The following is a 26,881-nucleotide window of genomic DNA, read 5'->3' as shown; positions in this document are numbered from 1 at the left end:
CGGCGGCGCGGGGAAGATGGCGGTGAGGAACGGGGTAGTGTGGGCGCGGTGCCGCAGCAGCGTTCCGGGTCTGTGTCTCCGCGGATGGCGCGCTTTAACTTGAGCCGCCTGTGCTCTGCCGTAGGATAAGGAGAAGAAGAAGAAGGAGAGCATCTTGGACCTCTCCAAGTACATTGACAAGACCATCCGGGTGAAGTTCCAGGGCGGGCGGGAAGGTGAGCCCAGCGCGTGGCTGCAGTACGAAGCTCTTTGGCCTCTCGGCGTTTTCCCTCAGCCGATGCCTGTCGGCTCTGCCCTCCTGCTCACGCTGCTTTCCCATCAAGGGAAGCGGAGGAGTAGCGGGTGCTTTTACTTATTAGTGGTTGCAGTTACTGGTGCGAAGTTTCTTTCGTTTAAATATTCCGTTGATCTCCTGGATGCACTTTTATGGCTCATCTGTGCATCTCTTTTATTAGTTGTTTTGAACAGCCTTATTTTGGCTGGGGTTGGTTTGTTTTTTGTTTTTGGTGTTTTTTTTTTTTTCTTTTTGCATTGCAAGGATGCACTTAAAGGAACAAAGAAACATTTATGGATGTAACAATTAATGCAACTGTCGTGTCTTTCATCTGTTGACATGGTAAGCATGCCCGGAGTTCGTGGTTCAATATATGCCACGGTGCCTTTGCATCCCCGTCCCTTCCCAGCTGCGCAGGTACATCCCAGTGCACTTGGTGCCACCCGCAGGCACTTATTTGTGTGAGTTTACCATGTGCTGCATTTTCAAACTCTACTCCAACCTTGTGCTTATAAGGGTTTGGAACTTACTTGAAGTCCTTACTGAGAAGTGTATTTGTCAAACTGGGAAGTCGCTCTGTGTAATTTTGTGATATATTAAGTGACTAGTCTTGTGGAATCACGTTCTCCATTAGGACAAAGTGCTGGTCTATCTGCAGTGCCTCTCCGTGAGGCAGGGCTTATGCTAAAGACATGATGTACCAGGAGGGCACCTGGAAGATGGGGTTTCTGAGGAAAGAACTTAAAATATGGTCTTGCTTCATTTTTAACCATAACCTTTCATTAAGGATATTTATTTTGTGTTGGAGTTGTCTTTTTTTTTCTTTGTGTGACTTGTACTGATTTGTTATACAGTATTCTTAAAGTGCCCTCGAAATTGTCTGAAAGCAAAAATGTTAGTATCTTGAAGAACATTTGGAAGAATTGATTGAAAAGTCTGTAAGTTTTAATTGGTGCAATGCAGTCCAGCTTTTTGTGTACTTGCCATTGATAAAGAAGACACTGTTTAATATCTCTGGCCTCATTTGCTGGGACTTGCCTGAAGGAGAGAACAGGCCTGGAGAACTGAATCTACCTTTCATGAAGTCTTATGTTGCTGTATACCTTGTTTTGGTCCTAATCATTGTTTTCTGTGTGGTCTTCAATAGCAAGTGGTGTCTTGAAAGGATTTGACCCTCTTCTGAACCTTGTGCTGGATGGTACCATTGAGTATATGCGAGGTAAGTAATGTGCAATCTTTGGAAAGCTTCCCTTCCCTGGGTGATTTTCTTGACAGAAATCTTACAGCTCTGTAAGTGAATAAGCAGAAACTGCAGATTAACATCACCCAAACTGCAGCGTGCTTGGGATAACTATCTTGTAAAGAAAGACATAAGGTGATGGGTCTATGGGACCTGATAACATGTTCCTGAGGGAATTGGCTGTTACAGTTCCCAAGCTACCCTAAAACGTTTAAAAAGTGATGGCAGTCAGATAATGGGAAAGAGGAAAACATTGAAACCATTTTTCAAAAGGGAAGAAAGGAGTCTGGGAACTACTGTGCTGTCAGCCTGACCTCTTGTGCCTGGGAAGATCATGGAAAAGATCCTCCTTGGAGCTCTGCTAAAACATTTGGAGGACAAGGAGGTGATTTTAGACATCCACCACGGCTTTACCAAGGGAAGATCCTGTCTGAACAACCCAGTGGCGTTTGACACAGTCCCCCACTGTCGCAGCAGTGGGCCCCCAGCTGGGTAATAATTAGCATTGCCTCCATGGTTCACAGAAGGCTGATCAGTATTTTTATTTTATAAATATATATTTATATATATCATTATTAAGAAACCCATTGCTTTTATAGACCGTTACAATACACCTGAACTGAATTGGTCCTCCTATCCAAACACTATCACCATTGGCTAATTAAGAAATCAGCCTTTGGTAAACGAATCTCCATAACACATTCCACAGTTCACAATAACAGGTGCAGCAGGCCAAGATAAGAACCATTTCTCATTCTTTTCTCTGATCTTCTCACAGCCTTTTCCCAGAAAGGCCTGGGAAAGTTGTCTGTTGCTCTCTGTGGCCTAAGAGCTGCTGCCACACCCACAACATCCTTCTCTCTAAATTGAAGAGAAATGGATTTGATGGGTGGACTGTTTGGTGAATGTGGAATTGGTTGGATGGTCATATGCAGAGGGTAGTAGTCAATGGCTTCATGTCCTTGTGAACATCAGGGACAGGGAGTGTCCCTCAGGGATCTCTGGGGACCAGTGCTGTTTAGTGTCCATCAGTGACGTAGGCAGGGGGATCAAGTTCACCCTCTGTCTGCAGGTGACACACCTGAAGGATGGGGACATCCAGAGGGACCTGTACAAGTTTTTGAAGAGGGCCTAAAGGAACCTCATGTGGTTTAGCAAGACCCAGGCTGGGGGGATGAATAGATTGAGAGCAGCCCTGCTGAGAGGGACTTGGACTTGCTGGTGGATGAGAGGCTGGACAATATGTGCTTGCAGCTCACAAAGCCAGCTGTATCCTGGGCTGCATCCCTACCAGGGAGGGGATTCTGCTCCTCTGCCCCTGTCCTCAGGTGAGACCCCATGTGCAGAGCTGCCACCAGCCCTGGGGAACAGCAGCAGGAGGACATGGAGCTGCTGGAGCCAGGCCAGAGGTGGCCACAGAGATGCTCCAAAGGCTGGGGCCCCTCTGCTCTGGAGGCAGCCTGGGAGAGCTGGGGTGTTCACCTGAAGAAGAGAGATCTTTGAGGAGATGGTATTGTAGCCTTTCAGTTTTAAAGGGACATAAAAGGAAATGCAGGGGGTGAATGCTTCAGCAGGCCCTATTGTGGCAGAGCAAGAGGTAATGGGTTTAAACTAAAGGAGGGTCAATGTAGATATAACAGAAGATATAGATATAAGGAAGACGGGTTTTTTTTATAATGAATATGATAAAAATACTGGGACAAGTTGCTTGGAGAGGTGGTAGGTGCCCCATCCTTGGGAGCATTTAAAGATGGGACTCTGAGCAGCTGGGTCTAGTTAAAGATGTCCCTGCTTGTTGCAGGGGGGCTGTACTAGATGACCTTTAAAGGTGATTCTGCAGCAGAAGTTAGGTTAAGCACATTCCCTGTGATAGAAATCCCTGGTAGTCCTTGCTTGAGCTCCTCTATAGTTACCTCATTGGCTGCCTTGTCCTCTAAAGCTTGAATAAAGCAGTGTCTCTTTCTCTCTGATACAAAAGCTATCATTTGATAGGACGGTGTTTTTGAAGAGTATTCTCCTACCTGTTTAAAAGGGAGCGCAGAAGCTTTGAATTTCATCTTTAAAAGGTAGTTTTGAAATGTGTTGTTCATTTCTATTATAATGGAAGATAGAAGTTGTTGGTTTGTGTTTGTCCCAGTCCAGCCCTGTTTGGCCTGGTCTGAGAATGGACTGGTGCTCTCTTCCCTAGTGCATTGAGAAGTCAGGGTCTTTTTCTGATCTGCGTTAATCCCCAAGTGTTTGTCTATAATGACATTTGAAATGGGATCAATAGCTTTTTTTAATCACTTGCACGTATATTATTAGTTAGAGGCCTATGAATTCTTTAATAAATGTGTTCTGCTTTTTGTTGCATACAAAGCAAGTTTTGTTATTACTTACTGTAGGTAAGGTCTTGAAAACATCAAATGTCACTGCTGCATCATCTGTATGGTCCACGTGTTCAGTAAAACAAAGCAGCTATGCCAGGAAAGAACATGCGTGTCTGTGCCTTTTGAAGTTGATGGAATTTGGTTTCCTTTTCTTATTTTCCTGTTCTAACCATGGATCTCTGCTTTTTAGATCCGGATGATCAATTTAAATTAACAGAAGACACACGTCAGCTGGGACTTGTGGTTTGCAGAGGGACTTCTGTGGTTCTGATTTGTCCACAGGATGGAATGGAAGCTATTCCAAACCCTTTCATTCAGCAGCAGGATGGTTAATGCTTTCTTTGGATTGTCTCTGAAAACTTCAGGGGTGCAAGTCATTGGAGAAAACTGTCAGTGTGTGAGAAGCTTCCTATTTTGGGGGGGGAAGTTTGAATGTGTATTTGTTAGTGTGAAAGAAGTCAACTTTTATTTTTGTGGCTTTCATAAATGATGAGAGGATGGGGAATGTTCTTGTTTTCCTCCCGCCCCCAAATAAGCGTGTAACTATGTTGTTTAGAGTTGACAGAAGAGAACATATTGTCATGAATTGTCTGAGACCTTCTTGATCTTGTGAGTTTTGAAACAACCCCATAAAATTAGTTATGAATGCCCTGAATATTGGTTATATTCTTTCAATTTTTAAATACATTAAAATGCCTTTAATCCAAATTAAAAGCCTAAATACAGTAGAACATGTTTTTCTTCCTCTTAGATATCAGTACTCAATTGGGGAAGCATTATGTTGTAGTTTTCTGCTGTTGAGTTCAGTCTCTTTTGTGCAGGAAAATTACTCCCTTGTGTAGTGTCATCACCTTTACAAGGGATGTAACCAAGAAGGTCTTTTTCAGCATTTGTTCCAGAACTGGTGGGCTGTGACCTGTGTATCAGCAGGCTCACACATTTCTACAGATGACTGGTCTAACTTGTGGGATAATTCTTGGTTGAGTGACCTAAACCTTATGGAGGTAGCTATTTGTTACTTGGAATTTTAGGGGGAGAATATTTAATATCCTAACATTTGTTCAATTGTAGGCAGCGTCTGGAAGTACTGCATATTTTTATATTGTAGCTATCCACTTGTGGTTTTGCCTGTTATAACTTGATTTGTAAGTAAACATTTTTATTTCTTTTATACTGCAGAAAATGTAAGATTTGAGGAGTTCTGGGTGAATAAAGACAAATTGATCTGTTTCTAAATGTCTGGTTTTTAGTCTGTAAAAGTGCACTACAGCTGATGTTACAGTTCTCCAGCCATAAATCTAAATTAAATTAGTTCAGGAGGTGCATAAACACTGCAGGATCAGGAGGGACCAGAGCAGAAGCTGTACTTCAAACAGGGAAATTGATGGAAAAGGCCTCAAAGCATCTTGTCCCTCTTCTGAAGCATTTTAAAGACTATTTGGTTAAGACATGTGCCTGGAGCCTGTAACCTGCTTCTGCCACCTGCTCTTGCCTTTATAGAGGACGCTTTATGAGGAGGCTGTGGCAGAGTGAATTGTTTTGCTGGCAGAGCAGTTTTGTTCCTGAAGGGTGTCAAGAATGTCACCCTGTTTTTTTAAGATTTTCTAGGCCTTCTGATGTTGACATTCTTGTAGTAAACTTTCTCAGACACTTTCTGTAAATAACTTATTGTTTTGTCTTCTTTTATAAAAGAAGAGAAAGTTGATAGACTGTTAGTTTGACCAGCTTCATTAGAGAAGTGTCACTGTCACCCTCCAATCCGCTGTCACTTTTGAAAAACTATAAATGTTAGAGTCAGAAAATAAACCTCCTCTTTCTTCCTTCACCTTAAGAACAGTAGTGTGCTTGTGTTCTTTCGTGTCTTATAGTGACACAAGAACACATGGCAAGTACAGGTTGTATTGGTTATTTTGGCCACAGCACTTTTCTCCCATGCATAACCTTTCCTGGGTCAGCTCCAAAATGGGTGGGAACTTACAGTAAATTTCATTTTAGTGAATCTGACTTCCAGGAGGCTCTGAAACTAGGGACCAGGTGTTGTGTGTGATGTGTTGCCTGTGTGAACTTGGATGCATCTGGATTTTAATCTGGGGACTCACAGAGCTGTCTATAAAGTTGCGCTCCTCACAACCTAGTTTCTTTCTAATGCTACAAAACTTGCATGTAAAACTGCACAATTCAAAAGAGAATCCTTATTTAGAGTGTGAGGAGTAGAATTTGCTTGCCATTGGTCTGAGCAGAGTCTTGAACTGTCGTTTTAGGTGGGAGAAAGATTGCTGGTGTTGATGCCAATAATGTGCTGCACTATTTTTGCACCCTAAGTATAGCATCAGAAACAGACCTGCTGGGGCTCTCTGGGGTGGATTTTGGGCTCTCAGTGCTGGCAGATCTGCCTGAAGCTGTGGGTCAAGTGTGTGAACTCTGGAGAGGGGCATGTTCCCAACATTTCCTGCTCAGGTGGTTGGTTGCTTGGGCTTTGTTGTGAGCTGCATGGTTCTCCTTTTCTGCAGCATAGACTTTGAGGTTATACTTCAGAGTCAAGTAGAGAAAATTTGAAGAATTTGAAAATAACAGGGGCCAGACATTTTAGCAGGGCCTGTTGTGATAGGACAAGAGGTAATGGTTTAAGCTAAAAGAAGGATGATCCAGACTAGAAATAATGAAAGTTTTTATGATGGCATGGTGAGACACTGGCAAGGCTTCTGTTTGCTGAGCTCTGCCAAGAACTGGGAGCGAGTCTTGCTGGTATGGGCTCTTTGGGTAAGGGCCTCTACTTCAAGGTCCCCATGCAAGTCTCTTCATTCAATACCTTTGGAAAAATTCACTGTGGCATTAGCTGTTGCTTGTCCTACGTCTGTGTTTATTTAGTGCTTTCAGATTGAGGATGACTGAACATGCGAAGCCATCTGGGTTTGAATGGGGGCTCACTCCTTCTCTTACTAAAGTATAAAGTTAGATATGTAATAAAAACTGTAATCACTTTGGTATTTGGTTAAACTTCAACTAATGAAAGATGAGGTAATGTTCAATGTTTTTTACAACTTCTTTATATTTACTCAGTGCTTAGGAATCTTTTGGTTGTTTCTTCAGTTTTTTCTTTTTAGCCCGGGCTCTTTGCTTGGCTAACAGCTCCCCTTATTTGCTGTGGCCTTACCTGGTAAAAGTAGATGCCAGTCAAATCTGTAATTTTTAGGTTATACAGCTATTCTGCTAATGCTGTTCAGAAAGCAGCAGAAAAGACAAGAAGAACAAAGCAGGAGAGTAGAAAGCATGCTATTTTTAGGACAAGATCGGTTTATCTCATACTTATCCTAGCTAGGGGGATAGTGTTTCCAGAGATGGAAAGGGCTGCATAAGACTGAGTTAAAATTAACTGCCTGGCAGTATACAAGTATGGAGCCTGCACAAGAGCCACAGGAGCTGGGACCTCAGACAGAAATGATTGCAGACACAATTCTTGAGGTTGGAGAGAGACTCTTCCAGGTCAGCCGTAGGGTGCTTTCAGTACACAGTCGATATTTTGAAGCCATGTTTTTTGGAGGAGCAAGAGAGAGCTCTGAACAGCACATAGTGATCAAAGGGATCGATGCAGTGCCATTTCAGGCGCTACTTGAGTTCACTCGCACAGCCCAAGTGCTCATAGGTCAAGAAAACGTGACCAGCTTACTGGAAACAGCTGATTTTTTTCAGTTTGACAGGGTGAAACTGTTGTGTGAGAAATTTCTGGAGAGAGAACTGCATGTTTCAAACTGCCTGGGCTTGATGACCTACTCACAGCAATTTGCCTTTACAGAGTTATATGTGTCTGCTATGAATGTGGCTCTCACTCACTGGGGGGATGTGATATGCCAGGAAGAATTTAAGGCATTACCCAAGGAAATGCTGGTGCAGCTCCTGAAGAGTGATGACCTCTTCATTTCAAGAGAGGATGTGGTTTTTGACAGTATTATGATTTGGATAATGGACGACCCAGCAACAAGAGAGGAAGAATTTCTAGATTTGGTGGGCGAAGTCAGGGTCACTTTTCTGAGTTTGTCCTTCCTCGATATCTTGGTGAAACGCAGCAAGCATGCTGGAGAGACAGATATCTTCTCCAGACTAATAAAGAAGTTAGACAGCTGTCCCCCACCCAGCTGGCAAAATCCGAAACTGTGTCCTTGTGCTGGCCGGAGCTATGATACCTTATATGTCCTGGGAGGAAAGCATGACAAGGAACAGCAAGAATTATTTCTCTTTCAACCTAAAACAGGGACCTGGCAGGCTTGTTCTCCACTGCAGCGCAAGAACCTCACCCAGTACGCAGTGGCAGCAGTAGGTAACTTACAGAAGAGGGAGACTGAGCAGACGGAAGTTGAAACTGAGTCCCAAATGCAGGGAGTCCAACTGTTGCTGTAAAACTGTTGTCCTCAGCATTGCTAAAACCTCATTCATATTGGTGTTCATATTTGTTCAAAGAATGTTTTTTCTTCCTTAGTCCTGGGAGACTGCTAGACAACACTATTCTCCTATAGCAGAAACTATGCAGTCTACCAAGCTCCTTACCTTGGCTTTGTCTGGAATTAGTCTAAGAACTTGGCTTTAAAGCCAAGTGTATTTTTTGGCCTTCTCTTTTGTAGTGATTTAGACGTATGACAGGTGACTTCTGATTTGTAGTTGCCATTACATTAAACTTATCTACAGATGATGGGAAATCTTCATGCTTGGAGACTTTGAAGCCAGCTCAATACTATGGCTTCCTGTATTAGTGTTGGTAATAGTCCCATTTCTGGTAGGAGTTTAGAAGTAAGATCTCTGAGGTTCTTTCCAACCAGTGTTTCCATTATTCTGTTCAAAAATGGGAGCAGGCTTGGAAAGACTGGCTGCATTCCGTAGGCCCAATGTATTAAATACTGCAAACTGATTGATAGAGCAGTGATTTTCTCTCCTCATCTTGCACCTTATCAGTACAGCCCAGGGTGAAATGAGAACCCCAGGTATCAGAAGCAATTTTTAGCCTTCACATGACTAGTATTTTCTTTGATGTGCTTCCAGGGAGCTTCCTTTTTGTGACAGGAGGATATTTCCGGGATGAATTTGTGTGGTACAGTGTGGATTGGGTGCTCATCTACAACTGCTTGGACAATTGCTGGCTGGAAGGGCCAGCCATGAAGAAGTCCCGCAACAGCCACTGTGCAGTAGGAGTAGGGCTCTACTTGTATGTCCTCGGAGGGAGCACAGATGAAGGGATAATCCCAGCAGTGGAGCGCATGGCTTTGATGGAGTCAGAGTGGGAAAGCATGAGTCCTATGGCTCAGCCTGTGGAGAGAGGCGACGCGGCCAGTGTGGGAACCAGGATCTATGTGGTCTGTGGCCTGGATGAGAATGGACATGTGTATGATGGAGTGCAAAGGCTGAACACAGAGACAGACAGCTGGGATGTCATCTCATTCTCCCCTCTTCCAAGGTAAGAAATAATATTCTGGGACCTGGCAGAAGATGAAGGATTCTAGTGTTGATCTGGCTCCAGGAAGAGGTTATAGTGTAGAAATCCATAAGTTCTGTCCCTGCAACACTTCTGTGATTGTCTGTTTAAATAGGACTTCCGATCTGAGGATTAAGGTCACCCTGAATATTTCAGGGGCCAAATCTTTCTGTTGATTCTGATCAAGAGTTTCTTCTCTCTCAGGTATGACCTCTGCATCACATCCCTGAATGGGGCTCTGTACACTGTAGGAGGGGAAGCTTTTCGATTTGATGTGGAGACAGATGAATGGACCCAGGTGAATGAGGAATGCTTGACCCAGAAGTTCTTCATGGGATGCAGCACCGTGAATGGACAAATTTATCTCCTTGGACAGAGGAAGGGAAACAGCACCCTCCCCATTGCAGTCCTCTTTGATCCCTACACTGATGTGTGCCGGGTCATAGATAACAAACTCCCTTGCCCACTTCCTATTCATGGCTGTGTCTCTGTGCGAAGATTTGATACGTGGGCATAAGAGTGGAAGATAGGTACTTTACAGCTGAAGGGAGTTAGATTGCATCAACTTTGGCCTGTGACATTTAAAAAAATTTATTCCTTTGTAATTTTACCTTTTTTTTTCTACTTGACAAATGAACTTGAAGCAAAAGCCAGTGCAAACTTTGTCTACACAAAGGCTGCAGGTCATTATCGAAAATGGTTATTGGTATTGTTACGGTATATAAACTCCTTAGGGTTGATGCTTAGTAAAGGGCTGTTCTGACCTTTAACCTCTGTCTCTCTGTTCTTTGAACAACTGGAAAATCACTGCCTCATTGTTAGAAAATATCATAGGATTTAAATAATCAAATGGGTGTCAAGGGAATCTTGCCCATAGTGCGGTAGACAGAGCCAAAAACCCAAACAGCAATTGCTGTCAAGCCATACTTAATATCAGTACCATTTTAGCCTGAAATAAGCAAGTTTCACAGGTTTATTATGGCTAAAATTGTCTTTAGTCAAGGTTGAAGAGCACCACAGAAGGAGGGAGACTGTTCTGGATTTATGGATTCAGGTATGTGATGACAAACTTTTGCACACTGAGTCTTAAGAATCTGGCTTCAGTTTCCTTAGTTGTCTTTGGGTTCACAGCTGCAGAGACTCAGAATAAAAATGCCCATCCCAAAGCACTAAAATGAAGTTGCAAGGAGCAGGGTCCTGCACATGGCTGTAATTAAAGACTGTGTATGAGGAAGAACATTTCCTAGGCAGAACTATGGCCTTAGGGTGGTAGGGATTGATCTCCAAGGGCACTCAGGCGTCCCAAGTGTGGAGAAGGGAGAGACTGACTGCCCCACCGGTGCAACAGAAGCGAGCTGGGAGGCTGCACTGCAAGCACTGCTGTCATCTGTGCTGTCAGTCTGTTCTCTGATGTGACACAGCAAGAGAGCTCCTGAGCTGAGTTATTAACATCTCCAGAGAAGGGGAGAGGCCTTAAAAACTGAGAGGTGTTGGTGAAAAGCAATCCTGCCACTGTGACAGCTCTGTCAGGACAGCAGGCCTGCAGACATGGAGCCCTGAGGTCTGGTTTGGCTTCCTCTCCTTGCCAGTTCCCCCCCAGAGCTGGGGGTCCCATGATGGGGCTGCAGCAGCCAAGGCTGGGCATGTTCTCTGGGCCCAGAGGCCAGTTGTGCCTTGGAGACTGTGTAAGTCTTTTGAATTTTGAAATTCTCATGTATCATTTGGGGCTTTAAAAGAAAGCATCGTACTTGAAGGGACAAGGTACATTAATTCATGGACAAACCCTTACACAGGGGTCCCAATGAAGGGTCTTTCACCTCACCAAAGGGCAGCTAGTGGGGGTGAGGTGACATCCTGCTCAAGGCTGATGTGCCACAGGGAGAGGGTGGCTGCCTGCCTTCCAGCATTGCAGCCTGCAGACCCAAATTCCAGAGTCCTTCAAGTGAAAGCTGGTTCAATGTTTGAGTTACATGATGTCAGGCTGCCAGCAAGCTTCAAGGATTTTCCTACTGACATATGGTCTGCTAGTGTAAAAAGATTTCATGCAAAATGTACATAAAACAGACTTTTTAGGGTGTAATTAATTTTTTACATTTACTTAAAATGTATTGTTATGCTATAAATTCTGAAAATTAGAACTTATGCAAAAAATTGCAAGGTGAAGCATCATCCAACTCCTAAACTATCCAGGTGAAATGATAATGTTGTAATGCTCCTATTTCCCATTTTAAAAACGAAATCTCAACAAAAATTTTACATCCATATAGAAAGCTTCCATTTATGATGTATAATTTCTGCTGGAAAAAATGCCTTTGGAAGAATTTAGTTCCTTTCCATTTTAGGAGACTTTTCCCTGAGTGGACATTCAGTAAGCAAAATCTTTTAGACATTATAGCTATTTTGAATAATTCATACAGAAAATACAGCTTGTATAATTGAACCTGGTCTTAGCTGCAGAAATGGTTTATCCCAGAGCCTGAGCATTTTATACTTCCCAAGTGAAAACCTATTTGCCATTCAAACCAGTACCTTTCACATGCAAGTCCTTTCATGGGGTGGCTGGCAATGAATGCCACTGTCTTTTGAAACTGCAAACTGGTTAAATCTTCCCCAGTTTTAGTTTATTATCTCATTAACCTTTTGGGAAGGCTTTGAGATAATCACAGACAGGAGTCATAACTTCAGCAGCTTGTTCAACCCCTCTTCTCTTTATACAGTGGGTCTTTGGCTGGTATACCCTTTTCTTCCTGGATTAATGACTATAGAGTAGTAGTAAAAGAATAATCCTAACAGAAGAATTATAGGAAACAACTCCTGAAGTGACTTAACTGCCTATAGATGTGATGAAATTCACCACCTAGGCCTCAGGCACACTGCAGTGAAGCCCTGTCCAGCCTCTCTCCCAACTCCTGTTCAGCCTTCCTGCATTCCAAAGACTGCCTGGATCCTGGTGTTTTGCAGCAAGCCCTGTCTTTGTTCTTTGCCACATCCTCTCCTTGCTCTTGACACTCTCTTTGGTGTCACTTCTGGCATCTTGTCTTTTCTGCAGAAAAGAAAGTTTAAATTGTATTTAAGAAGACTAGTCCTGTATTCATTCACAGTCCTCGGGGCCTAACGTGGCAGCTAAAATAAAAGTAAGAGGTGTGATCATGTTGTAAAGCCAGTGCCTCATTGTCCCTGCTTTGGGAAATTGACTTAAGCTGACAGGTGTTAACTCTATTATGGTTTCACCCAATTTTTCTCACCCTGGTAATGTGTCTTGTAATATGATTTCCTGAAAATAAGTTTGTATTTATTCTCCATATAGTTGTTCAGTATATTTTTCTATGCAATGTATTACTGTTGAAGCTGTGAAAGCCAACACAGATGTGTCCAGCAAGCATATGCACTGGACTCCTTCTTTTGCTATTGTTTACAATCCATGAGCATGTCTGTCTCAGGTTACAATGTAAGATGTAACCAAAAGTATGTATTCTATCACCATCTTCATAAACTGTTAAAAGCAGGCAGGGCCGTGTTCTTTATCTCTGGATGACTCAGCCCTGATAACACCTCCTGGGGATATCTTCTGCCAATGGGCCATCAAATCTCACTGCATGACTCAAAAATTACATCCTCTCACTGTGCAATGCTCCACCCATAGTGAGGAACCAAGCATTTATACCCGGGTATAATCTGCGTTTGGAACACCATGAGGAGCCTTACCTACTGGATTCCAAGAGGAGAAGCTACATAACCTCCCTGGACCTTCAGAGGAAGACCAGACCTTTCTACAGGATCAGCCCTTCAACAAAACCACATCTGTCACTAAAAGAGGACTGTAGCCACCGTTTAATGGGACTGCCACCACCACCCTGACTAACAGTGTGTCAGGTTGTGTCCTGACTGTCACTTTAAGCCGGTGTTCTCTACCTTTATTTTAATTTTCCTATTAAATTGTAGTTCTGACTTGGAAGCTCCCACAGGTTTGTTTTCCAAGTAGTAGGATATCCTCTATCATTTCCTCAGAAAAACTGCTTCTTTTAATTTAGCTTTGATGAAGGGAAAACTCAAGAAAGTTGAAGGCATAGCACCAACATGGTGGAGAGGTTTTTTCTGACCACAGGTCCTCAAAGCTTTCACAAGTCTTCTCAGATGCTCCCTCAATGTCATCTCCCTCTGTTAGCAAGGCCGGCTAGGGAGCTGCCCTCTCTGATGACATTTATCCCAGTGATCCCTATACAAACTCTGGCATGAACCAAGGGCCTGTGGAAGGCACCCAAAACTCAGAGATGCAAATACACAGTGTGTTATCTACCAGGCTTACGTGGTTGCTCCTTCCTTACTCTTCTTTGGACGTACCAACAGGTTGCAGTTCTCTGATACTACATACTGAGAAGCCATTAGGCAGTGAGGAGAAAGGTCTGTGGATAGCTCCCATGTCACTAGAACATAGCTGCAAGCTAGAAGTGAGCTCCTGCTCTGATCTTTGTGAGATAAGGTATCCATACAACTCCCCACATACGCCTTAAGAAGCTGTTGGCTGTTCGTGGGGCAATCTCATTTCTCTCCTTCCTTCCTGCAGGAAAGTAGGAGTCACCCTGAAGCTCACGTTCTCTCATGAGCAGTGGTGGCACAAAGGAGACAGAGACTTTTCATACCTCACCAAAGAGGATGACATTCAAGATCATCTGGATGATCACAATAGGACCAGAAAATGTGTAACAACTGCAGGATCACCCGGAAAGCATTTATGAGACAGCTTATGGGGAATGTCTTGGTTTGGAAAGACAGGAGTCTGCTAAGAAAGGCAGGAGCCTCCCCTGAAATGGAGAATGTAAACCCTCCCCACCCCTCCAAATTGCTATAATTTTAAATTAAGGGGCTCTCAGGCAAAAATATAGGAGCAGGAAATAACAGTTCTTTAATAGGGAGAAAAAATTAAAATAAACAATGCAGTCCACTAGAACAACACTGACAGAGTCAGAACCCAACCTGACACCCTGTGTGTCAGGGTGTTGGTAGCAGTCCAATTGAAAATGTGGCTGCAGTCCTCTGAAGTATCAGGTGTGGTTCTGTTGGAGCAAGGAGGATCTGTAGAGAAGGATGTAGTCTTCCTCTGGAGATCCAGTGGAGGAAAAGGCAGCTGCTGTTCCTCTGGGGAATCACATGGAGAAAAACCGAGTTGCAATTTCAAAATCTCAGAGTATATTGGGGTAGCAGTGCTTGGCTCCTCCCTCTGGGCGGAGCATCTCACAATGGGATGTTATAGTTCTTATCAGTCATGCACTGATATTCAATAGTCTGTTATCAGCAGAGGTCCCCTCCCAAGGGAGGTGTGAATGTGGTCACTCAGAGAGAGAGATAAGGCAAACTGCTCACTTGACAAAGGTAATCAGCCAAACAGATGGTAATGGAAAACATCTTGCATGCAATCTTCAATAGGGAACAACCAAACTTTTGTAACGAAATAATAATGTACGCTGTGGGAAAGAGAGGGAGAGGCAAATCAGAAGACACAAGAGTAAAGAAAGCAGGTTAAGTCTCTTCAGACTTACATGGATCAGGTGTCTTTCTGCAGGATGACTTGGCTGAGGTGTTCTCAGGGCAGAGCTGAGCTGAACCAGGATGGCACCACCAGGCTTCACGCTGTGCCCAGCTCTCACAAAGCAAGTCCCAGAGGACCTGCTGAAGCTCTGTATTAAAATCACCAGCAATGCAATAGGCTCTGCAGACACGTCAGTTATCAGACACCTGCAATGCTCCCTTAAAAGAGACAGGAACTGGCAACATTTCTCCTAACATAAATCTTAAGAGGAACAATGGGGAAAAGTGAAACCATAAAGGGACCTCACTTAAATAAAAAGATTTTAAAATGAAGTTAGGGAAGAGTTAAGGGTGCAGATGACCAGCTGGGCACAGCATTATTTTTAGCAAAAGTCACAGAAAATCTGTATCCTCAGTGATGAGAACAGAAAAGAGGACAGCACTGGTTTGGAAATGGAAAGCAGACAGTACAGAGAGCAGTTCAGCACAGGAGAGAGATGATGAGTTGCTAGTATGTCTTCCTCCACAAATTACCCATGACATGAATATATTGTATGCTGGGAAACCTTGTTGGACAGAGCATGTATTTGCTCTGCACTTGCCTTCCTCTGCTGCTTGCTGTTGGTGCTGAGACGTGCTGATCTCAAGGGACCCTTAGTCTGATCCAGGACACCTCTTACCTTCTTTGTCCTTACATTATGGTACAGCAGTTTGAGATTCTGGGACTTCACACTTCGTAGTGGAGACAAGTGAAGTTGTGCTTGTTCTCAGGAAAGTTGCCTCAAGTTTTTAATGCTTTTCTCTCTAAGGCAGATATACGACCACCAGAATCTGGGACTTGTCATGCAAAGTCAGCCTCATAGGCATCCAGACTAAATGGCAACATGACCAAAGTTCAAAACTCAGCATCTTTAGTGGTGGTATGCAGCAAGAGCAGGGACAAAGGACAGTAACAGAGACTTACCCCTTTCTGTCTGTATAGCATGCCCTATTTTTGAAATTCTTCTTGGTGTAACAAATGAAATGTTTGGTTTGAAAGAAAATAGAAAGATTAGACTATAATGCTAGTGTTGTGGAATAAGTTTATGGGAAGTTAGTCACTATCAGCTTTTCCAGGCAACTTGGCAAAGGTAAAGAAAAAAGAACCACTTCAGCCCAGTTAAAGGCTGGAAGGGCTGCCAGATGTGTGTATGTAAAAGCCATTCTCCAAGGCTGGTACCTGTTTGTGGCTTCTGGAGGAATCATTGCCAATGCCCTCCCAGCATGCCCTGAATGCCTCATGATTTTCTTGTTTTATTTCAGATACATGGTGGGTAACTTTAAATTTACTGTGCTGTTTTCTACTATACTAATTGTATCTTAGTAGACCTTGAGCTTTAAGGCTTTTTCAGTCTGTTAAGAATTTCTTGGGAAATTCTAACCAGTATGGTTTGCACCTTCTCTCTCTCATAGGAACCAGTGCTTATAACATTAGGAGTGGGAAAAGAGGAGCAGAGGCTGTGGCTCTAGATTAATTAGTAGAATTAATTCATTAATACAGTTAAAACCCTAGGGCTTTTTTTCCCCCTGTGTGTTCTTCTGTTCCAATTGAATTAATTTTTGAACTTGTAGTGTTCTGTTCTCTGCCTTTCCTCCCTCAGTGTGGAGGGTGTCTTGGTTTGGAAAGACAGGTGTCTGCTAAGGAAGGCAGGAGCCTCCCCTGAAATGGAGAATGTAAACCCTCCTCACCCCTCCAAATTGCTATAATTTTAAATTAAGGGGCTCTCAGGCAAAAATATAGGAGCAGGAAATAACAGTTCTTTAATAGGGAAGAAAAAATTAAAATAAACAATACAGTCCACTAGAACAACACTGTCAGAGTCAGAACCCAACCTGACACCCTGTGCGTCAGGGTGTTGGTGGTAGTCCAATTGAAAATGTGGCTGCAGTCCTCTGAAGTATCAGGTGTGGTAGAATCTCAGAGTATATCGGGGTAGCAATGCTTGGCTCCTCCCTCTGGGCAGAGCATCTCACAATGGGATGTTATAGTTCTTATCAGTCATGCACTGATATTCAATAGTCTGTTATCAGCAGAGGTCCCCTCCTGAGGCAGGTGTGAATGTGGCCACTCAAAGAGAGAGGTAAGGCAAACTGCTCACTTGACAAAGGTAATCAGCCATACAGATGGTAATGGAAAACATCTTGCATGCAATCTTCAAGAGGGTCACCTATCCAGAAACTAACAACGCATAACACCCACATGCAGAGGACAGCAAAATGTTATTCACATTAATGGGAAAATGACAAGCCAGGAGATGATGAAAACCACAGCAAAACCATTGAATACTGTTTCACAGACCCACTTCTATTCCAGGTAATGGAGTATCTTGGCAAGCTGTAGAGAAACAAATTTCTGTATGTCCCTTGTGCCTGTGTTCTCCATCTAGGGGCTGAGGGATTTCCCACATCCTGCAAGGATGACCAAGCTTGTAGGCGTGTGTCCTAGTCTCTTTGCATCCAATTACCTTTCCCCAAGAGCAGTAGAACAAGTACCTCCTAAATGCTCTGTCACCAACTCACACGTGTCCCACTCATGGGCACTGCACTGACATGTGTCATGTGTAGCAGTGTGCACAGCTGCCAGGGCTGCCCACAGGCACGAGCACAGGCCTGCAACTGGGAGAGTGACTTTTTACGCAGGCAACAGTTTTAAACTAGGAGAGATTTAGATTAGATGTTAGGAAGAAATTATTTACTCAGAGGGTGGTGAGGGCCTGGCACAGGTTGGCCAGAGAAGCTGAGGTTGCCCCATCCTTGGGGTACGTTGAATAAGTTTTGGAGAAATCTCATCTAGTGGAAAGTGTCCCTGCCCATGGCAGAGGATTGGAATGAGATGGGCCTTAATGTCCTTTCCTACCCCAAACCATCCTGTGATTCCATGATTTCCAGGTGAGGATAACACTCCTCTAAAATATAATCAGAGGCATCATGGACCAGCATGACTACCATCCCGAACCGTATCATGTTGGCACAGTAGGAGACACAGATCAAAGTGATGGTGGTGATGTGGTGGACAATCTGTTCCTTAAAGTCCTGTCATGAGAAGAGAGATTGTCAGTCTTACCTTGCCCTGGCAGCATCTGATCCTGCACACTGCTGCCTCACTGGGATGGGTCAAACATCTCCGCAAATCATCAGTGCTCCCCACCACACTACAGCTCTCTGAGGTCCTGCACAATCTCAAGAAGAGAATTTTTTTAAGCCCAGCTGATGGAAACCGAGATAAATACCCATGAGACATATGTAGGTGCAAACATGCTGTAAGATGGGTTTTTGTAAGTTTTCGTGAATCGATCTGCCCTTCAAAAATTGCTCTCCTAATACCCCATTTTTTCTTCCAGATGCCTCCTCTGTGTATTGAAGGCCTTTTGTAATGACAGCAGATTGCCCTTGGCCCGGGGCAGGTCCTACCCATGGGCTATAATGGAGGAGCTCTTCAATTGCCTGTGCTTCTCCAGCTGACTGTGCTGCAAAAGTCACACATACATTGTGTGACAGGACCCCCATCAGGGGGGCACAGCCCTGTGGTGCAGGCAGCACCTGAGGGCTGGGAAAGGCTGTGGTGTTCACCCAGTGCTCTCCCTTGACCAGGCCTGGGGCCCCAGCACCTCCCCAGCCTGGCAGACAGGAAGGCCATGCCACACATGAGCAGGGCCCAGTGCAGGGTGCAGCGGTGAGCTCTGAGAGCTGAAGGGGTTCAGATGCACAAAGGACTTCACAGCAGCATTTGTGCCTTCACCTTTGCACCCCCAGGGAGGTGACAGTGTGGCATGGGCATAGGGGGCTGACTGAACCATCTGGTTGTGGTTGTGCTGTGGTCAATCACCTTCCTCTTCACATCCAAGGGCAGAGTGGCCACCAGTGAGCAGTAGAAGGAGAGCTCCAGCAGGTAAAACCAGCCCAATATGGGTGGTAGAGGCTGTAAGACAAGTGACAGGCAGTATGACAGCCCTGCCTACCCCTGGGTTCAGGAGAGGGGAAGAGTCTTCCCCTTCATTCAACCCATGTTTGGGACAGCAGGTGTTGGTCATGCCTAAATTTTCCAGTTCCCATTGACTGAACTGTTTGCTGATGTACTGACAAGTCCAAAGCCAGGACTAGCCCTGGTCTGTCTGCAACTGGACTGGGAGCAGCTGGGGTCTCCCCCATTCAGAGGCTCAGACACCTTATCTTTATCCTTGCTTTGAGGTGTCAGATATCCTGATCACCTTTTGTGGCACAGACAGCCACTTCCAAACAGACTTGGGTGACAGAGAAAGTGAGAAGTCTGCTCTGAGCAGAGCTCTCCATGGGCTGTCATGTGGGAGCACACGTGAGGAGCTCATCAAGCAGGTGTCAAGCTGTTTGCATAATGCATAATGTGAGGATGTGAGACCAGAGAGCTGTTGAAATAAGACAGGTGGATATAATGAGTTATGAGTATAAAGCTTTTTTGTCATAAGGTGGTGCTGTCTCCATACTTGAAGGTTTTCAAAACTAAACAGGAAAAAATAAACTGGGAAAAGCCTTAGGTAATCTGATCTGATCTCACAGCAAAGTGCTGCAAGCAGGAGGTTGGACAAGAATCTTTCTTATCTCTCTTCCAATATGAATTATCTTGGGATTCCATGTATTTGCTGCTCACCTGTTGTGGAAATTTCAACCAGCACTTGGTGTGGTTCCAAAACCAGGGCTTCTGTGCATAGAGAAGGCAGCAGTAAGAACCCAGTGCCTTTTAATGACAGGTGAAGACCATGGGAAGAGGTATTGCAAGAACTCAGTGTGCCCATGCTAGATCCAATCTGGCTCTGAGCTTTGGAGAAACTGGTTGGCAAAATGCATTTATCATTAGTGAATGTACAAGATGTCATAGGGAGAGTCTTTGGAGCAGCGGGCAGCAGCCACAGCCAGGACAGGGTCTGCTCTTGTCTGAGATGCAGGAGCTGTGTGTGGGTATCTGTGGGGAGCACTTACACCAGGATCTAAGACAAGAACAGCAGAGTGACATCATTGACACCTAGCCAGCTCCACCCAGGGAAAAGGGAACTTCTGAATCAGGATTGGGGATGATTCTGCTCCATACCCCTGAATTTGTCCTTCTTTGGCTTTCCACCCACATGACCACACATCGTCTTTGGATGGGCTCTTTAAAGTGGCCTGGGACATCAGCCTCATTTGCAATGAACAAAGAGCCCTTAAAAGGTGTCACTTCACAGCATGACCCTGCTCACATGCTTACATCATACAGAAGAGGCAGTCCTGAGAAGAATGAGGTGAAATAAAATGTAAATCTCCAACTAAAACAGAAAACAAGGAATTAAGACCTCCTCCAGAGCTGAAATAGCTCCCCAGGCTGTGCCCAGGATGCCCACAGGGGAACCTGTGCTTGTTTGGACAGAGATTTGCAGAATCTCAGCTCTGCTGGCACATGGAAGCATGTGCTGTAAGGCTTCAGGTATCCCCTGCCCAGCCTGGCTCTGCTGAGGTCCACGCTTTGCCCAGATTCCTTGGGCGTTCCATCAGTGCTAAAGAGGATGCAGTAAGACTACCAAGATGCCTCTCCCTGTCTCCTTTTGTTGTGTGGATGTTTGTAGATCACCTATCAGATGCTTATACACCCCAGATAGTGGAAGGCACCCAATTTTTCTCAGTGATGGCACAGGAATACTGGGGGACTTATAAGTTTCTTCAGAAATGCTGCAGTAGGAAGTACTGCACAAGCTTTCAGGGGGAGAATATATTTTTTTAAACATAATAATATGAGTCAAGCACAGAATAATTTCTTTTTCAGAGGGGGAAGAGGAGTAGATCTCTTACCTGATGGGGGTGTTTATGTACATATAGCATTAAACCTCAAGGCGAGACCCAGAGATAACTTGATTCTCTTGATCAAGACACTTGGGGACTCCTCTCTCCACCATGACTCCATGTATTACTAAGATATGCAGGAAGATTTAATATAAGAGAGCAAACAACTTAGGGAAAAGGAAAGCTGTCAAGATTTTGGTGCTTTCTTGGGCTGTTCAGTTTTAACCTCCCTCTTTCATGGCTTGCACTGCCTCCTAACTGCACTTTATGGATTCATTTTCTGCCCAACCATCCATGCTGACAATATCTTAAAATTTTAATTTTGTATCAAGATCACCTTTGAAAATAAGTTCAACACATTTTACAAGTGGCTTTTGTGTTCAAAATCCCTCTGAGGGATTTTGAGATTTAAACCTGTTCTCCATCAAGGCCAGTAGACTCTGTTGAGGCAAATTTAACTTTTCAAAGGTAAAAATGGGAAGCGGGCAGTGCCACAGCGTGGCGCTGTGTGCAGTAAGGGACCTCCCCTCATGGGACAGAGGCTCTGCTCGCAGCCACAGCAGCTCCCTGGGAGTGGGTTTGGGGTAGGGACAGGACAGAGGGTACTGATGATGTTCAGGCCTGTTGGAGGTCTCCGTCACCAAAATCTAACCCAGCTACCTGGCCTCATGGAACTTCTTCATCAACCTGGGGTGGTCCTGGGCCCGCCAGTGCCTGAACCAGGTCTCCACCTTTCTGACAGGCAGGTCACTTTGCTTGACCAGTGCAACCAGCTCCTTCTGGGAAACAGAGCAGGGAGGAAGGACTGAGCCTTTTGGAGGCTGTCATTCCCTGTGAGGGAGGAGGAGCTCTGCTCCCAGGGCCTGCTTGAACTCTGTTTGCATTTGTGAACTCCCAGATTGTTTTGGCCATTTTAAAACTCCAGGTCAGATATGTCTAAATGCAGGTTCAGAAGTTAGCACAGCCTCTCCCTGGTTAAATTTTTCACCTGTACATAATGGGATGTAATGTCTGGCTATAAAAGTCTAAATACATTTTTTTTCATCTCTGATACAATTTTGGCTTATAATTATCAGCTATTGATAAAAGAAGTTTCAACTTGGAAATATAAAGAAGCAGACACACGGTTCACTCCATAATGTCAGCAAACCATTCAGCTGTTGAAGTGGCAGTCACAGGCTCGAAGGCATCAATTCCATCATTCTCATTTTCTTCATGAATTCCAAATAACATGACAAGAGTTAAGGTTTATAAACTGTGATTAAAATTAATTTAAAGATGAGCTCATGAGCATTTTATAATTAATCTGACAAAGCTTAATCGTGATTACAGTAAACTATTTTTTAAAATCAATGCATCAGTGTGAGTCATGATCTAGGCCCAGAGACTGGTGGCGGATGAAGCTAAATCCAGCTGGAGACTGGTGACCAATGGTTTCCCCCAGGGCTCAGTTTTGGGGCCAGTCACATTTAATATTTTCATCAATGATCTGGACGAGGAGATCAAGGACACCCTCAGTCATTTCACAGATGACACCAAGCTGGGATGTTGATTTGCTGGAGGGCAGGAAATTTGCTCTGCAGAGGCAATTTGACAGGCCCAAGGATCAATGGGCCAACAAGGCAAAGGGCCGGGCCCTGCCCTTGGGTCACAAGAAGCCCATGGGACAATCCAGGTTTGGGGTAGAGTGGCTGGAAAGCTGCCTGGTGGAGAAGGACCTGGGGGTGCTGGTCAACAGTGGCTGAACATGAGCCCAGGTGTGCCCAGGTGGCCAAGAAGGCCAATGGCACCTGGCCTGTACCGGCCACAGTGTGGCCAGCAGGACCAGGGCAGTGACTGGGCACTGCTGAGGCATTTCAAATCCTGGGTTCAGTTTTAGGCCCCTCATGACAAGAAAGTCACTGAAGGGCTGGAGCATGTTCAGAGAAGGGAACAGAACTGGGGAAAGGTCTGGAGCACAAGGCTGATAAGGAGCAGCTGCAGGGGCTCAGCCTGGAGAAAGGGAGGCTCAGAGGACACCTTCTCGCTCTCTGCAACTCCCTGACAGAAGTGGAACAAGATTAAATGGCCTCTAGTTGTGCCAGGAGAGGTTTAGATTGGAAAAACTTCAAGTCCTGGCGCAGGCTGCGCAGGACTGTGGTGGAGTCCCCATTCTTGAAGAGATTTAAAACACAGGTAGTTTTAATGGATGTAGACAGTCACAGTGGTACATGGGGACGTGCTGGGAGAATGGCTGGACTTCATGATCTCAGAGAGCTTTTCCAACTTAAATGATTCTGTGAGTCTGAAGGACTTGGAGTACTTCCAAAAATAAGCAGCCTTAATAGACTCTACCCAAAGGGGTGGTGGCTGCCTTCCTGCCAGAGCCAGCAGCTGTCACAGCAGCTGCTGTGTTTGACAGGCAGCAGGTCAGGGGTGCTGGGATTGCAGCTGTTGAACATGTTGGAAGCTGCTGCAATATCTGCTGGTACATCTCTTCCCTGAAGGGTGGTGAACAGCAACTGCCTGGCTTGTGAGGCTGGTGGGCCTGGCCTGAGGACAGGGAGAAGGTGTTGCTTGCCTGGGCTTTTGGGACAGTAGGACACAGGGGACACTCACCTTCTTTGGGGTTCTGCCCAGCAGAATGTAGAAGCCTTCCAGAGTGGCACTGGTCTGAACTTTGGGCCTTTGCTTGTCGCTCACCCCATGCCCTGCCCAAGGGCAGAGTCAGGGCTGTGTAAGAGGAAGGAGCTCTGGCAGGAGAGGACCTGTGTGCCCACACCGGCAGACAGGGTCAGCCAACAGGAAGATGCTGCCAGTGCCATGCTCTGTGCTGGATGTAGAGCCCCAGCACCAGCAGAGTGCTCCCACACCTGGCTCAGGGCACAGCCCAAGGCTCCCTGTGCTGCTCCAGCACACACTCAGGGCTTGGTACCTCTGCCAGGTCAATGCTCTTTCTTCACAAGCACAATGGCACCAAAGCAAAGGTGGGGTGGAGACAACAGTAACGATGGCTAAACAAGTAGTAATTAATTTTGCTGAGGCAACAGGACACAGAGCATGCCTCTGTGTTGGAGTATATGCTGTCCCTCCTTACTGCGCTCCTGAGCAGTCCAGAGGATGCCACAAAAACAGTCTGCAAGTGTCTGAGTGTCCCATGGGCTCTGTGTCTAGGGTACCTGACCACTGTCTGCAGCAGGAGCCAAGGACAGAACACATGGGAATATGCTGAATCCTGCAGGAAACCCCAGCAAAGCTCTAGTGGGAGGCATTGTGTCCTAAATCATGTTGTTTCTAGGAAGCCAGGCAGGTGCAACATGCCTTCCCTTCTTTGAGGGAAGACCTGATGATCCTGGAATTAAATCTGGCTCTTCCTACATCCCTCATCTGCCTCATCTTCGTACATGGCTGTGCACTGCAGGCAGGAGTCAGCACTTGGGGCAGATGGGTCAGTGCTCCCTGGCTCCTCCAGGAGAGACCCTCTGTCCCAGCTTAGGGCAGGTTTGCTGACTACAGCTTTGATACTTCATGTCCTCCCCTTTTTCCCTGTGGAGTCCTGCTGTGCCTGATGGGAAGCATGCTGGCAGTTCTGCCCACAGGGGCACACAGCCCTGCTTTAACTGACCAGCTTCCAATTTTCCAATCGTGAGGGCTGATCTGCACCTCCCCACATGTCAGTCCTTGTTCCTGAAAAAGGGGCTCAAAGCCCTCTCTGAATCCATCTCATGGGATGAGCAATGTGGATCTGCCTCATTTCCACACACAAGTTCTGGGGAGATGCTAACGAGTCCTCAGGCTCCCTGGGGGTGACAAGCCTGCAGCTGGGACCCTGGAGTGGATCATCACCCCTGGCAGAACTGGGGTTCTCTGGCGTCAGGAGGAGAAAGTGAGGCAGAGCTGGGCAAAGAGTGGTGTGAGCAAAGAGGTCCCACGGCAGCTGTAGGAGCTGTGGGCTAGGGAGCTCTCATAGCACCTTCAGGAGCATCCTCTAGGATCAGGCTGAATCTTGGCTCAGCTAGGGGCTTCCAGCACTGACATACCCAGTAAATCCCTTATCTATGCTGCAAGCTGCCTTATCTGTCTTGGACTGTCTCCAGAGGGACCCACCCACAGCTAAGGTGTGACTGAGAGATTGACTTGTCTTTTCACAGCTACAGGTACAGGAGAGAGGGAGGGCAGGGGAAAGAGCTGCCATACCATACAAATACCATATGGTATGAAAAGCAGAGAGATTCATTATTCTTGGGGACAATCCTATGTGCACTTTGTAGTGGTCAGGAGGCAGGCAAGGATTATTCTGGAGCAGCTCTGCAAAACACTGGTGGCAACCAGCACAGGAGAAACCAGAGGTGCTGCACTCACCTTTCAAAGATGCATTGGACAAAGATCAATAACAGGGCACCAGGCATGCAGAGCAGGAGGTGCTGAGGCTCTGGGTACTGTATGTCTGCAGACTCCTTCAAGTCTTCTCAGATAGCTCCAGGTGGCAGCCAGTATTCATGGTGCCAGAACCCCTCTGACACTCCCATTCTGGTCAAGAGAGTAGGCAGAGAAACCAGAGGCTGCCTGCAGCAAGCAGGTATTAGAAAGGCATAAAGCTCATTGCTAAATCAGGATTCCAAACTCAACAGCTCATCACTCACTTGTCCCAACCTCTTGCTCAATCCCATGAGTGTGTCAGACCAGTTGAAATATCACTTGTTTTGACGTGTCTGTGAGTTTGGAGGTCGGGTAAGATGTCCTAGTACACAAGAATAATTTAGAGGGTGTCAAGGAGGTGGCTGATTTCAATTTCACTCTGTTTCACAGATGACACCTACCTGGTGACACCATCAGTAGAGTCATCTCTCTTGCCCCCTCTTTCTATCCTTCTCACTCTGCAAAGCCCTCATCTCTTAATCAGCTCTGACACCCAGCAGAGGGTGTGGATGGAGGTCCCAGGGGAGACTGTCTACATCCATTAAAATCTTCTGGCATCTTCAAGGCCCCAGCAGTCCCAGTTTTGGTTACTTCATCCTGGCCAGTGACATCCCATATCCTGTTTGCATTTTGAATCCTCATGTACTGAGCACAAAGCTGAGGCACTGCTCCCCAGAGTGGTTCTGGAGTGCTCACACACAGACCAGCACTTCAGGACATCCTCTCTTCTGCACCAATTCCTCTGCTCCACTCAGTTTCACTGTGTTCTGTCAGTCTCTCAGTGCTGTGAACTGCAGCAGACAACCTGCAACAGCATCATGAAGAACCTTCATTATCAGCTGATTTTGCTCTTTGCCTTTCCCTCCCCCTTTTTGGGGGCACCTGCACCAATACACAGTTGCAAACAACCAGTGTTGGTCTCTCATAGTCAGCTCAGGTGGGTTTCCTCATCAGGCTGGTGAGGGACCTTTCTGAATGCCTTTGCAAAGCTGAGCAGGGTGCAGGTTCTCTCCACTAGATGTGCTCACCAATTCTTTGGGGTAACTCCAGCAGAGTGAGACAACTTCCCCACAGCCCCCTTAATATCTATTTCCAAAAATTCTATCACATATAATACTTTCTACTGCTCTGACCAGTCTTCATGTCAGACTACAGAAGGCTGAAGTTTCCTACATTCCCTCTGGAACCTTCTTAAATTTTTCTGATAACAAGATGATTTGAAACAAAGAACAGCATTCCACAGCTAGTAGTTGAACTCCTCTAAGAACAAATTTCCTCCTGCCAGTGGGTTTGAAGGTTTGCTGTTACGCAGGTAATCTGTGTACTAGGTGACATTTTATCTCCTGTTGGCTTGAAGTGGATCCTCTTGCAATATGTTCTCAGTGAGATGTCAGGTGTTGAACCCTCTCTCCCTCAGCTGGGGAGCCACACAGGGCAGCTCACTGCATTTCTTGGCTCTGGCCTGACCTATCCCCGTGTTCCTGCTGTCTGCCACCATCATTTCTGAATCCAGCCATCTTGCCAATGTTTCATATTGCCTTTCAAGTTGTTTCTCGGGATATTTCTCGGCCTGCTTTATCACATGCTTACATGCATCTGACAAAGTTATAGGTGCCTTCCCTTGTTTAGACATGACTTCAGCTTTTTGAACAAGGCCTTGTCTTTATTTGCAGGCACTGTGTCTGCTGTACCTGTGAGAGTGAGAAAAACAATGTTGTTCCAAGTGCAGCCATCCAAGAAAAGGTTCCCTTGGGCATACATTTCTGAATGAATTAATGTGAAATAAC

At 45.4% G+C, this 26,881-nt stretch overlaps 2 protein-coding genes and 1 pseudogene across 2 annotated transcripts; 2 read left to right on the top strand and 1 right to left on the bottom strand.

Moving 5' to 3' along the window:
- The first annotated feature begins 6 nt into the window (after positions 1–6).
- On the top strand, positions 7–5,119 carry LSM7 (LSM7 homolog, U6 small nuclear RNA and mRNA degradation associated). Its single transcript, XM_005427316.2, has 4 exons — positions 7–22; positions 125–215; positions 1,422–1,493; positions 4,074–5,119. Exons 1-4 carry the CDS (start codon positions 17–19, stop codon positions 4,214–4,216), a joined length of 312 nt encoding a protein of 103 aa, XP_005427373.1. The 5' UTR covers positions 7–16; the 3' UTR covers positions 4,217–5,119.
- Positions 5,120–7,144: 2,025 nt separating this feature from the next.
- On the top strand, positions 7,145–10,102 carry LOC102034531 (kelch-like protein 24). Its single transcript, XM_005427315.2, has 3 exons — positions 7,145–8,198; positions 8,915–9,326; positions 9,549–10,102. Exons 1-3 carry the CDS (start codon positions 7,277–7,279, stop codon positions 9,859–9,861), a joined length of 1,647 nt encoding a protein of 548 aa, XP_005427372.1. The 5' UTR covers positions 7,145–7,276; the 3' UTR covers positions 9,862–10,102.
- A 175-nt stretch (positions 10,103–10,277) lies between these two features.
- LOC102042316 lies at positions 10,278–25,204 on the bottom strand (annotated as a pseudogene).
- Positions 25,205–26,881: the final 1,677 nt, after the last annotated feature.

The sequence above is a fragment of the Geospiza fortis genome, unplaced genomic scaffold (assembly GCF_000277835.1).
Source record: "Geospiza fortis unplaced genomic scaffold, GeoFor_1.0 scaffold254, whole genome shotgun sequence".
Lineage (NCBI taxonomy): Eukaryota > Metazoa > Chordata > Aves > Passeriformes > Thraupidae > Geospiza > Geospiza fortis.
The sequence above is the reverse complement of the archived record's forward strand: the minus strand, read 5'-3'. Positions and strand labels throughout refer to the sequence as shown.

Coding starts and splice junctions, on each gene's coding strand:
- LSM7 (XM_005427316.2), top strand. Junction 216..1,421: donor GTTCCAGGGCGGGCGGGAAG/GTGAGCCCAGCG, acceptor GGTCTTCAATAG/CAAGTGGTGTCTTGAAAGGA. Junction 1,494..4,073: donor TACCATTGAGTATATGCGAG/GTAAGTAATGTG, acceptor TCTGCTTTTTAG/ATCCGGATGATCAATTTAAA.
- LOC102034531 (XM_005427315.2), top strand. CDS start 7,277: ATGGAGCCTGCACAAGAGCCACAGGAGCTGGGACCTCAGACAGAAATG. Junction 8,199..8,914: donor GTACGCAGTGGCAGCAGTAG/GTAACTTACAGA, acceptor ATGTGCTTCCAG/GGAGCTTCCTTTTTGTGACA. Junction 9,327..9,548: donor TCATTCTCCCCTCTTCCAAG/GTAAGAAATAAT, acceptor CTTCTCTCTCAG/GTATGACCTCTGCATCACAT.